The sequence below is a fragment of the Podarcis pityusensis genome (assembly GCF_964106645.2).
Source record: "Podarcis pityusensis genome assembly, chromosome: 3".
In the NCBI taxonomy this organism is placed as follows: Eukaryota; Metazoa; Chordata; class Lepidosauria; order Squamata; family Lacertidae; genus Podarcis; species Podarcis pityusensis.
In genome coordinates this window covers 34,618,786-34,631,840 of record NC_138026.1, presented here as the reverse complement: position 1 = coordinate 34,631,840, position 13,055 = coordinate 34,618,786, and the positions used below count along the sequence as shown (strand labels likewise).

The 13,055-nt window shown below is 40.8% G+C and overlaps 1 protein-coding gene across 3 annotated transcripts in view; it reads left to right on the top strand.

Moving 5' to 3' along the window:
* The window catches only part of EYS (eyes shut homolog), a 500,175-nt gene that overhangs the window by 38,967 nt on the left and 448,153 nt on the right, over positions 1 to 13,055 (top strand). For all 3 annotated transcript variants that reach the window (XM_080997889.1, XM_080997888.1, XM_080997887.1), the window contains 2 exons: positions 2,517 to 2,714; positions 7,330 to 7,451. In XM_080997889.1, coding sequence (XP_080854015.1) covers positions 2,517 to 2,714; positions 7,330 to 7,451 — 320 coding nt within the window. The remainder of the gene's footprint in view (positions 1 to 2,516; positions 2,715 to 7,329; positions 7,452 to 13,055) is intronic.

Here is a 13,055-nt window from a genome sequence, read left to right as displayed (position 1 = left end):
GAGTTCACCAGGGAGTGTGTCAGCTTCTTTTTAATTAGGTTTTTATCCACCAGGAGTGCTTTGATTCTTCATTTTTTTTCTATTGCATTATGCCTTCTGACTAAAGTGAAAATCTAATTTACTTATTTCATGTAACTCATAAATCACAGAGATGCTGAGGATTCTTTTTTTAAAGATAGAAGTACAATAAAAAAGCTGCGGGAAAACTGAAGTTTTGAGACATATCTCATTAGAGCTTTTACTTTCATTTCCCTTGAAATATCAATCTTTATTGTAGTTCATGTCCTAGTGGGTACAACCATGTATCTCTAAATTCCTTTGTCTTGTGAGGCACGATGTTTCCATCTAACACTGAACTTGAGTGGCCTCAATTGTTTAAGTTTGGAACACAGAGGGGATATACAAAAATAATTCAATTGTGTCTGCATACTCAGGGGGACTCCACAGGTAGGCAGAACTATGTAGGTTTGTATATTAAAATATATTCAATATTGTCTGACTTACATAGTCACTAAAATCTGCATATTGCATCCTCAGGAAACTAGCTCATACACAATGTGGTGGCTAGGTTATTGACTGGTGACAGTGTCTGAGGACATAAAACACCATTGTTTAAAGGCAATGCTACTCTAAACAACTTGGGGCCAGATTATCTGAAGGAAAACCTTCTAAACAGATCTATGCAGTCAATAAGGTCATTAATGTAGGCCCTCCTGGTTGTGCCACACCTGGTTGTGCCCATCTGGTGATGTCCAGGAAAGGGGCCTTTTTTGTGGTAGCACCGACTCTCTAGAGTAGCCTTCCCCCAGAAATAAGGCATGTACCAAGATCAGTACAATTTCAGAAAAATGATGAAAACATTTCTATTCACGGTGGCTATTGGCATCTAACGCTATAAAAGATCAATACTTTTTTGACTACTTGGTAGTATTTGATTATTTTAATTGTATATTGTATTATAACTACCTTGAGATGCACTTGTTAAAGAAAAATGGTCCAGCTAAAAGGAAGGGTGAACATAGCTCTAGGAGAGGGTAAAATGAATTACAATGAATCTCTACAGATACGAAAATAGGCATTATAGGTGAATTAGCACTGAATGAAAGACATCTTGTTCATGATTATTCCATTGCGTGTTCAGACCCAGAGATCTCCCCCCTAAATAAAAACACATTTGACTCTAATTTTAGTTTTGGTTTTTTGCAGAATTTAGGCCACAACTTTATTGATTACAGAAAGTGAGTGGTTGCATAGGCTCTGGTTTGACTAGCTCCCTACACCCTTGCAGGTAGCGCTGACCCAGAGCTCCATCATAGGTCAGCCAAGGGTGAACACCTGAGGCAGGTGAAAAGCCTGGGAACAGACTCTGTTCACTCCCCAGATGCTCCCCTGGACTCAGGTACAGGCACAACCCCCTCTCGGGGGTTGACCAAACCAAGTTGAGTCCCTGGATTCCTTTAATGGAATACCTTTCACATAGGGATGGTGAGACCGTTCTCTCAATATTGTTGATAACCATAATATTTTAAGACACAGGCAAATACATGTTTCAGCAGGAAATTAATTTCAAGTACATAAACTCTATTTCAAGTACATAAACTCTACTCATAGGAAAACGTTGGAATTTGGCAAAGTATCTTTCTGAGCCAATCAGATTATTGGGTCCAAAAGCCACACACACAACCAATGGAGAAGGACGTACATCATTCCTGAGTTACAGACACTGCTCAGGCTATGTGACATATAGTGGTACCTTGGTTCTCAAATACCTTGCTAGTCAAAAGCCTTGGTTCTCAAATGCTGAAAACCCAGAAGTAAGTGTTCTGGTTTTTGAATGTTTTTCGGAAGTCAAACATCTGATACGGCTGTCGGCTATTGTTTCTGGGGCGCCTGCACCAATCAGAAGTCGTGCCTTGGTTTTCAAACATTTTGGAACGGGTTAAGTTCGAGAACCAAGGTACCACTGTATTTGGTGCTTTTGTTTTTGCATTTTTCTTTTTGAGGCTTTTTTGGTTAATTTGTTTTTGTGACTACAAACACTGTCTTATTTATTTTATAGTACATTACATTGATTATTGCTGTCATTTTATGGATCAATGGTCTTGTTAGATAGTAAAATTCATGTTAAATTGCTGTTTTAAGGGTTGTTTTTAAAAGTCTGGAACAAATTAATCTGTTTTGCATTACTTTCTATGGGAATGTGCGCCTTGGTTTGTGACACTGTTTAAATGTTTGTTTATCAGATTTAAAAAACAACAACCCGTACATCTTAGTTTTATATGCGTAGGCTACAGAGAAAAGAATTACTTTCTTGTTTCTAAAACTGAAGAGCAAAGAAATTTCTGGATTTGTATTTTATTTTATTTTTTGCATGAGGAGGGGGAGATAAAAGGATTAGAAAAGATTTTGTGCCAAGTGTCTTTAATTAGTTAACTTAGGATACAATACGGCACAGGATAGGTAACAACCAGTTTATTAGTTAAATGGTGCCAACTTTTGTTTTCTTTTCCTTCCAGGTTTTAATTGTGAATTCAGGCCCTGTGAGGGAGGGAATCCCTGTGAGAACGGAGCTGTGTGTCTGAAAGAGACGGACTTGGCTGCCTTTCCCCTTGGATTCCGGTGCCAGTGTCTGAAGGGCTTTGAAGGCCCACGCTGTGAGATCAACGTCAACGAGTGCAGCTCTAACCCTTGCTTCAATGGGTATTGCTACGATGGTGAGTTTGGCATTTGTTTCTCCTTTTTGTGCAACCCTCGCAGCTGCATTTGAGACATTTCAGGGAGATCAGCAGATAACGCTCTCCAGTACGTGTGCCCTGGAAACAACTTTGCATCCTATTTCTGAAAGAAGGGGACTTTGCCAAGATGTCTCATTTCCTGGCACAGAGGTTTATCTTTCCAGAGGTCACCATTGAAGCTAATGAGAAATTCTAATGAGATGATTTTTTTTTTTAAGTTGTCTCATCCGATGCTTCAATTAGCCCAAATGCCTTTTGTGCAATATATTTGATGTTGGGTAATTTTCAGGTGCTCAGAAACAGCTCCTCTGTGCAAGGAGGCACTGTTTGCAGTGAGTTTAACAAATAGGTTTGACTATTGCATTAAAATGAGATCAGGGCTGATGAAAAGCAGGGTGCTTGTCCAGTGGGGTGGGATATAGAGAGAAAAAGCCCTGTACCATGTTTACCAGAGTTTAAATCCCCGTGTGCATTTCAGCTCTCACGTTTTTTAAAGAAATGGAAGGATTATAAATATTACCATTAAATCTTTATTATGGGAACAAGCAAGGGAAAGCCAAATATGAAGGGCAGTATACTTTGTATATTTCACTTCATGAACCAATTGGAAATGGAAAAAAGTGTTCTGTTGAATAGAGTTTTACAATGCCCTGAAACACTTGCAACAGTAAGACACAAGTTCCCATTAGGTCTAAGTAGTAGAATTTTAGGATAATTTAGTGCCATCAAAATCAACAGAATTAAGGCAGTTTATTATACTGTAGTTGTTCAGCCAGAGGCAGACAGTGGACTAAGATGTTAGGTTACTGTTTAGAATTGCTTACTTTAAGGGGGAACAGCATGTCTGTATGTCCCCAGAATCTTCCAAAACCTTATCCCAAATAAATTATATTATAAGCAGTAATGTTGTCAGAAGCATCAGTCACTGCTCTGTAAACTCTAACCATAGATTCAAAGGTATCCATACTTTACATTCCCTGGGCTCCATAAATCTGCCCTTGGTCAGTAACTTAGCCATTGTTTCTCTTCCTCTATGGGTTTTAAATACTGTAGATGGAGTGCCAATTCTGTTGCAAATTCTGTGGGAAAAGAGTAAAGAGAACCACAGAAAAATTTGTAATGGTTAAACTCATGGCTGAGTCATCTGCCCATTTCTGACATGGTACAAACTGGGGTTGTCAGTGAACTAGGCCCGGAAAGCAATTCACAGGCACCAATCAAAGGGGATGTGAACTTCTAAATTCCCCAACTGCTTCTCTTGTTTGGATGGAAGAATTGTTGTCCCCCTTGCCTGATAAAGGCTTTGCCTTTGATGGTGGTGAAGTCCCCCCATCTGTAGAATTGGTCACTTCACTCCTCCATGACTGAATGTGTCTTAATTTTTTGGTGAAGAAGCTTTGCTAGTAGTATGATGTCATACCATCATTGTAGCAGAGCCACAACTGCTAATGGTCTTGTGGTTATAGGTTTAGAGTTTTTCTTTTGTAATTTCGCAATAGATGAGAAGAGTATTCAAGTTACTCAGTATCAAAGAAGGAGGGCCATAGCCCAGTGGTTAGAGCTTCTTGACTGAAGAGTTCCTTCTATTCCACTTCTCTCTGGGATTCTCACCTTCACCAAGCATACTGATTTGCCCCCAGTGTTGGGCTCAGTAACACCTTCTTACTTTTTTCTGAAATAAAATGCCCCAAATCTTACAACCTTCCCTCGTGAGAGAGTTGCTCCAGTTACTTGATCACTTTGACTTCCCCTTTCTGTCTGTCCAGGTGGATATTTGTCTGACATGGTCCATTTTCAAGTTATATATATTGAACCATTTTATTTAACTAGGAACATAGGAAACTGCCGTGTACTGCGTCAGACTAGTGTTCCATCTAGCTCCCTGTTGTCTACACCAGGGGTTGTCAACCTGGTCCCTACCACCCACTAGTGGGCATTTCAGGATTCTAGGTGGGCAGTAGGGGGTTGTACGGCACAAGCTGAATCTTCCTTCCATCAAGCACTGGTGGGCGGTAAGGAAATTTAACCATCAAGAAAGATGCATTATTGGGCGGTAGGTATAAAAAGGTTGACTACAGCGGGTCTACATTGACTGGCAGTAGCTTCTCCAAGGTTCTCTTCCGGCCCTACCTGGGCATGCTGGGGATGGAACCTGGAGTCTTTGCATGCAAAACAGCTGCTCAACCATTGAGCCCTTCCTCAAAAGCAGATTATTTATTTATCTAACAAAATGTATATACTGCTTGATTGTAAGAAAACCTCTAAGTGGTTTACAAATTAAACAAATTCATGGAGGATAAGAATGGAGCATAAGGGACGCGGGTGGCGCTGTGGGTTAAACCACAGAGCCTAGGACTTGCCGATCAGAAGGTTGGCGGTTCGAATCCCCGTGACGGGGTGAGCTCCCATTGCTCGGTCCCTGCTCCTGCCAACCTAGCAGTTCGAAAGCACGTCAAAGTGCAAGTAGATAAATAGGTACCGCTCCAGCGGGAAGGTAAATGGCATTTCTGTACGCTGCTCTGGTTCGCCAGAAGCGGCTTAGTCATGCTGGCCACATGACCCGGAAGCTGTCTGCGGACAAACGCCGGCTCCCTCGGCCCATAGAGCAAGATGAGCGCCGCAACCCCAGAGTCAGCCACGACTGGACCTAATGGTCAGGGGTACCTTTACCTTTACCTTTTTAAGAATAACAATGGTTACTAGCTGTGCAAAAAAGAAAAGAAGTTTAAATTTCCATAGAAGTGGATATTCAGCAAATATTTTTTTAAAAAAAAAATTACTTGAAAGCTTACCCTTCAGGTTCAGATCTGAGTATCCATGGAAGTAAATAACTATTGAGATTTGATAGACAAGTTAAAAAGGAGGTGAAGTGCTTTGCTTTAGCTCCATCTTAAAACTGTGAATTAAGAAAAATCCAAGCGTCTTGAAAAAAAAAAGTAGTATTGGAACAAAGGGCTCCAAGCATTTAATGAGAGTAATAGCAGTTACATGTGCTGAGACTGAGTGACAGCCTAGATTACATGGTAAATCTTAGAGATAATGAAGAACCCAGGGACCTGTGTGAGGCTATAATAAATCTATGCCTGTAAGAACTGCAATCATTGCTGTCACTGGGTCCCTTGTATAGATGTAACTCTCCAAAGATACTTTTCTCTTTACATCACTAATGATGAAAAAGAGGAAGGACTGATTGTTAGCTTGGGAGGGGGCAAGAATGAAACATGGAAACTCATGAGAGTAGCTGATCAAGGCTGTCAAACCTCAGCTCTTGAGCAGTTTCTTTTAAATAAAGTGGCACAGTGTGAAAATGGCACCTCCAGATAATAAATGTTTCTTTCCCTGTCTATTTCTTTTAAAAATAACAGATGCAAAATATCAAGGGCACAAGTTTTTTCTTTTCCCCAATAGAAGAAATGCACCTTGGGGGTGGGATTTTTAGTGTGTGTGGAGGGGAATACCTGGAAGGGAAAGATGGACACCTGCCATCTAGGAAAACATCCAGCAACTGAACATCATGCGCTGTAAAGCAGTTTGTATTAGCTTTATATTAGCACTGTGTTGAAATCTGCCCTGTTGTTAAGTCAGGTGGGGCCATGTAGGCACTGGCTACTGTGTTGGGTTCAGAACATCACGGTAGATGCACTCTGCTGTACTCTGTGATGTCCCAGTCAAAATACTAGATTCAGATAGATAGCTGTGTTGGTATGACGCAGTCAAAATAAAAAAATAAAATAAAAAGGGTGGGATTTCTATCAGAAGGGTAGTAGGAGATGGGTGATTGACTCAATGAGTATGGTAAACCTGTTGATGACTGCAATTAGTCCTACAGGGAAAAGCAAGAGAAAGTATGCTGATGACAGTCGTTAACATTTGTCTACAGGTTTATCATACCCATTGAGCCAATCACCCATCTCCTACTACCCTTCTGAGAAAAAACCCACCCCACCCTCCCACTATATATAAGGGTCTGGTGACTTCTGTTTCAATGTATCTGAAAAAGTGTGCATGCACACGAAATCTTATACCTAGAACAAACTTAGTTGGTCTCCAAGGTGCTACTGGACAATTTTTATTTTTTTTAATTTATCCAGTAAAGATAGTTTGGGATGGGGATCGCACCCAGTTTTCTTCGTAGGAATGGATAAGAGCAGTTAATTCATAAGGAGGGGGTGAGTAAAAGCAGAGAGCATTTGGGAACATAGCGGTGTGGAGCTAAATTGCTTTTATACCTGATGACATCAGCAGCCATTCATGACAATGAAGTAACCTACCTAATTTGTCATGAATGGCTGCTGATGTCATTCTCTCCTGTATCAGAAATCCAGTTTCCCCATGGTTACATTTCCTGCCTGTGTATGACACACCTTCTTTTCATTTCAGTGACGATTACACAATACTGTTTCATTTCCTTCCCCCTGCCTCTTGCTTGTTCTCTCTTTCCATTTCAATTGCCCTTTATATTTCTGGAGAAAATAGGACTACATCTCTAGGATTTATGTGCTATCTTTATTTAAGTGTTTTGCAGTTCCAGTTAAAATCTAACTTTGTACAAAATGTGATTGACCTGCTCCCCCCCCCCCTTCACACACTGCAGTTGTTGACGGCTTCTACTGCTTGTGCAACCCTGGGTACGCAGGACAAAAATGTGACCAAGATATTGATGACTGCCTCGTTAACGCATGCAAACACAATTCTACCTGTGTGGATCTCCATTTGGTTAGTACGCAGTAAGCATTTCATTTTTGCTTTTGGCGGAGGGGGGAGGAGTGTGCTATGGTGACCTGTTGTATGTGCATGTACTTAAAAACTAGACTTCCTTACTGCATAGCCTTTCAAGAGGACAGGAAACAAAACACTTTTCATTCTTGTACTTCGGGGTAGAGAACTTGTTTTCAGTGCGGTGGCCACATTCACTTCTGGGCAACTTTCTGGAGACAGGGATGAGGGGCACATTTCATTGGTGAGTGGGGTGAGTGGAGCAATTAATTTGGATTTTACCAATGTACAGTAGGTAAGTTTCTACACAAGCTCTCACACCCCTATTTTACATCCAAGAAAGACATACTCCAGCCAGGTTAAAACAGTCAAGAATGATGCGAAGCAGGTCTAGTGTGGTTGTGGATGGGGAGAGGGTGTAGCAGTTCGAAAGCACATCAAAGTGCAAGTAGATAAATAGGTACCACCCCAGCAGGAAGGTAAACGGCATTTCCGTGCGCTGCTCTGGTTTCACCAGAAGCGGATTAGTTATGCTGGCCACATGACCTGGAAAAACTGTCTGCGGACAAACGTCGGCTCCCTCAGCCAGTAAAGTGAGATGAGCACTGCAACCCCATAGTCGTCTGCGACTGGACTTAACTGCCAGGGATCCTTTACCTTTACCTTTTTACCACTTCCTTAATGCATCACCAAATGATGCTTACATGATTTATCTTTCTCCTCTCTTGGGAACAGTATCCCGGTGAGAATCTACAAAAAAACAAGAACAGGGGGGAATTACTTGCATGAATGGTGCTTACTTCTCCCTGTGCTTACAATCTCTGTTTTCTTCTACAGCTAAATCTTGCCATAAAAAGCCTAATTCACTTCCATTTACAGCATCATATCTTAGATTTGTTTTCTTCGTGTGTCCCGAGAGGCTTTTTGTTGTTGTTTTCTTACCATCACTCAAGTCTATCCATTCTCCTTCTACAGTAATATGTCATATTCCTCTGTCAAAAACATATACCATTTTGTTTTAAATGGACTGTGACATAGTTAGAAGATCAATAAAATCCCCACTGGGTCATCATTCCCGAGAAAGCTGGGCCAGAGGGGGGAGAGAGACATAAGAACACCCTCCCCTCAGAGCATTTTTTCAATATAGAAATAGAAACACACACACACAGGGTTCAGCTTTATTTGGAGTGTGCCATTTATGATGCTTTTGGTTGGCTTTTCACCTAATAATGCTGTTGTTTTTTCTTGTAGCAGAACATCATTGTGCACTATAATCACTTTAAAAATAACTGTTATGGACAAAGAACATTTAATTGTTTTCTTTTTGTCAGATATATCCTTTGTGGGGTATATGACTTTCCTAGATGTGCAATTCAATAATAATTATAAATGCAAATAAATATCAAGACAAAAGCCTTCTCCCAAATCTGGCATTTATAGTGCAATCCTATACATGTCTCCTGAGAAGTAAGTCCCTTTGAGTTCAGTGTTGTTTCCTTCTAAGTAAGTATAAGATCACATGCTTAAACACTAGAATGAATTGCATTGCTCATATTTGCTACCACTGCATACACCATAAAATCAGTAATGAACTAATGGAAGGTGAAAGGTTGTGATAAAAGGCAACCTTTCAATCTCTTCTTAGGGATTTTTTTGTAGGCTTGGTTTTGTTCAGTATTTTCTTTGGTGACCTTAGAGAAGGGTGGAAGAATGTGATAAAGAGAATAAATCTGAGAATGACAGACACTGCTAAGAGCATTAATAATGAGCAAGCCAACTAGGAAGCCATGCAGGATTAACAGCTTGACCTTACGAACTAAAGTAACAGATCTTAAATTCAAGAGTTCACAATATAAGGTCCTGGGCCTGGGGACCAATAATGGTCATTTTCACTGTTAGCCAGGCAACCTGACTGAAGGGAAATGGGGTGTCTTGGTACTGCTTAATCAATAATAAGCAGCCACCAATATGATGTTTCTGCCTTGAGGGCAAAAGGAACTATTGATTGTGTTATGTAAGGCATTTCTTGTTGGCATAGGGAAGTATATTCATACTTTTGTACAGGAGAAGGATGGGACCTCACCTGAAATGATATCACCCCACTGAGTGATTGGGAGTGAAGGCGACAATATTCTTCCTTTCTCATAACAGAAGAACTCAAGGTCTCTCAATAAAATTGATTGGTAATAAATTCAGGGCAGATAAAAGAAAGCTCTTCACACAGAGCATCATTAACTTATGAAATTTGCTGCCATAGATGTGGTGATAACTGCTGCCTTATATAGCTTTGAAAGTGGTTTAGGCAAGTTTTGCTGATCCATCAGGGTTCACATCCCAGTGTTGGAAACCCAATGTGCAAATAGGGCAGCACTCTTCACTGAGCACATATTAGCTGGGGAGTGCATCTGGTACACATAGCATTGCCAAGAGCACAAAACTTACACATGTTTTGTGGGAAACAAATTGATGTGGCATACAAATTGAAACAATCCTCTGGATTGAGCAACAGAGTGCTGGCGTGTTGTCTTGCAGTGAGGGGCTGTGCTTAATGCCTTTTGGCACAGTCCAGGTTTGTGATTGTAACAGTGGTGGTCCTCGGCTAACAAGATTTATCTGCTGCCATCTGCTATTTATAATACATAAGAGATAAAACAGAATGTGATGTTGGGGGAGTCCAGTAGTGCACTCTGCTGAGAAAGGGATGAGTTAATGCTCAGTTTATTTGTTTTGTATGCATAGGTTCCTTCCATGGGGGGGGGGGGAGAGGAAATATTTTGGAAATGCTCTCCTTGCCTTTCTCCTGTACATTGACATAAATGTAAAAAAATTTCAACAGATATGAAAATAAAAATTGTTTTCCAGCAACCAAATCCTTTGTACATTTACTCAAAGTAAGACAGGCTGTTCAACTAGTCTTGCTTCTAAAAGAGGGTTGTAGGATTATAGCTGAACCATTGTACTGGAATCATTCATCAAGGATATACATGGCCCATTGTCTTTATGCTCTGTAGGGATACTAAAACCTGACTGGAAGGAAGAAGATCGATGCCACCGAGATCAGTCTGCCCACCTGTGTTTCCTATAAAGGGGACAATGGTGAACCAGTGCAGTGGTGTTATTTTTGCAGCAGTAAGAACCATTTGTCTAATGCCTTTTAAAACAATTTATGGCATCTTGTATGTATGTGAAGTGCATGGTGTTCACTTGTACTGTCAATGTGATGGATTAAGGCAATGCCATAGCTGAAGTATGAGAGCAGATTAAAGGGATGTGGTACTTTCATCTGGAAAATAGAGGAGTGGTCACCAAAGCAAGCTACTACATCATCCTGTGACAAAACACTATATGACACAGGCTGACTTTGCTATGTTTATTAATATTCTCACTGAAAAAAGGATAGTAAGAAATTGCTGAGAGAGAAAATCCTGACTAGGTGAAGCAAAACCAAAAGGAGATAAGATGACCAAGTCAAGAGACCAGTTGATGGGGGAGAGCCAGTTTTCCTCCATCTTGTGGAGGGCAATAGGGATGAAAGAGTTTAGCCCCTCCCTACTTGCATGTTGATTTTACACATGGGTAGAATCCTTGAAGAGTCCTCATGTTAACTCCCTGTGGTGACCCATCCTTCTTGACCATCATTTCTTGCCAAAAGTAGGACAGAACATGACCAGGCTCTCAACTCCCTGCTCCTATACAGAGCTATGGGGAGAACTACCAAAGCCTCTGTTTGGCACACTGGTGGGAGAGACTTAAAGAGCCCTTTGCTCATGTATCAGCCTGCAGTACTGCTGCTTATGTGACATAATGACTGAACTATGCTCAGTCACTAATAGTGCTGTTTATTTATGGGAGTGAGATGGAAGGAGAATCCTTCTGGTGGTACAGATTCCTGTTGGTTTTTGAAAGAAGGCACATTGACTGAGATTGGGTAATCTTTACTCCTTCTCTAATAGGTCATCCTTAGCCAGCACTGAGATGACACCCTTTTTTCTGCCACATAAGTATCATGGTTTCAGTCCATGCTAGGACTTTGCAAAAGCAAAGTGGCTGGTCATGTGGCCAATAGAAACAAGGGATAATCATGCTTGGAAATAGCCACAGATTAGGATGTCTCACCTCCTAGTTGGCATCCTTCTTTTTGTTGTTGTTCTTTAGTCATTTAGTTGTGTCCAACTCTTCGCGACCCCATGGAGCAGAGCATGCCAGGCACTCCTGTCTTCCACTGCCTCCCGCAGTTTGGTCAAACTCATGTTAGTAGCTTCGAGAACACTGTCCAACCATCTCGTCCTCTGTCGTCCCCTTCTCCTTGTGCCCTCCATCTTTCCCAGCATCAGGGTCTTTTCCAGGGAGTCTTTTCTTTTCATGAGGTGGCCAAAGTATTGGAGTCTCAGCTTCAGGATCTGTCCTTCCAGTGAGCACTCAGGGCTGATTTCCTTAAGAATGGAGAGGTTTGATCTTCTTGCAGTCCATGGGACTCTCAAGAGTCTCCTCCAGCACCATAATTCAAATTCCTTCTTTTTAGTAAGAGTTAAAATTTTTGAAATAAGCAAGGTCAGTGGTACTGCCTCCATTCTGACTTCCACAGGCTGATACACAAGCAAAGGGCTCTTTCATTCTCCCTCACCAAAGACTTTGGTAGAGTTTTCCACTTATCTCTGTTGTGGAGTACAGAGTTGAAGAACCTTTTGCCTTGGTTTGTATGAGACTAAGTGACTGAAATGCTGAAACACTGTGCCAGACTGAGTGTCCAGCCTACCATTTACCTCACCCTAGTGTGAGCCACTGTGGGGTGGGATTATTGCTTAGACTGAGTATATATGTGATGGAAGCTCTTAAGTGACTGTTTTGTCATTGTAGCAAGGTCACAATATTTTTCTTCATTATTCCACTGAAATCACTTAGTGCTAAAAAAACACCAGTTACCAAGTTCCTAATTCCTAGCCTGCACTGCTTGCATCTGACATATTACATATATATGCTGCAAATGTTTTTTTTAAAAAAATGGTGTTCTGTTTCAGCCACGTGACTCCCAGAAATCCCTGAGAAATTGCACAGCTCTTTGAAATTTATCTCATGTAGTTCATTTTTGTAGCAAGAGCTGTTTTTGAAGACTTGGTGCTGGTGAGTTGTTGAATAGTAATGCCTCAAGGTGCCTTTATCTTACTCAGTACTATGGATTTATTTCACCCATCTAAACTGAAGCAAAAGGATCCATAGGCTCTTAAGACTAACATTGGAACACATTTTCTGTGACATCCAAAATAGTGTTTTTCTGATTTATTAGTTATAGTGATGATATTTTATTCTATAGCAAACTGTGCGATAAATGGAAAAAGAAATTGCATAAAATGCACATAGAAATCTAATAGATGACAGAATAACAGGGAAAATAAGAGGAAAATCAGATGGGAGCCTTGAAACTTTACCCTCTTCTCAAACTGCAGCATCCCATACATCAAATTGGTCATAAATAATAGAAGAGAAAATTCTACTCTCTTGGTGGTTTAGTCCAAGTTACTATCTCTGTTAAAACAGTCATACCTATTCAGCAATGTGGCATATTCTGGTGGACTGAAATATGTTTCCAGGGCAAAACGTAAACAT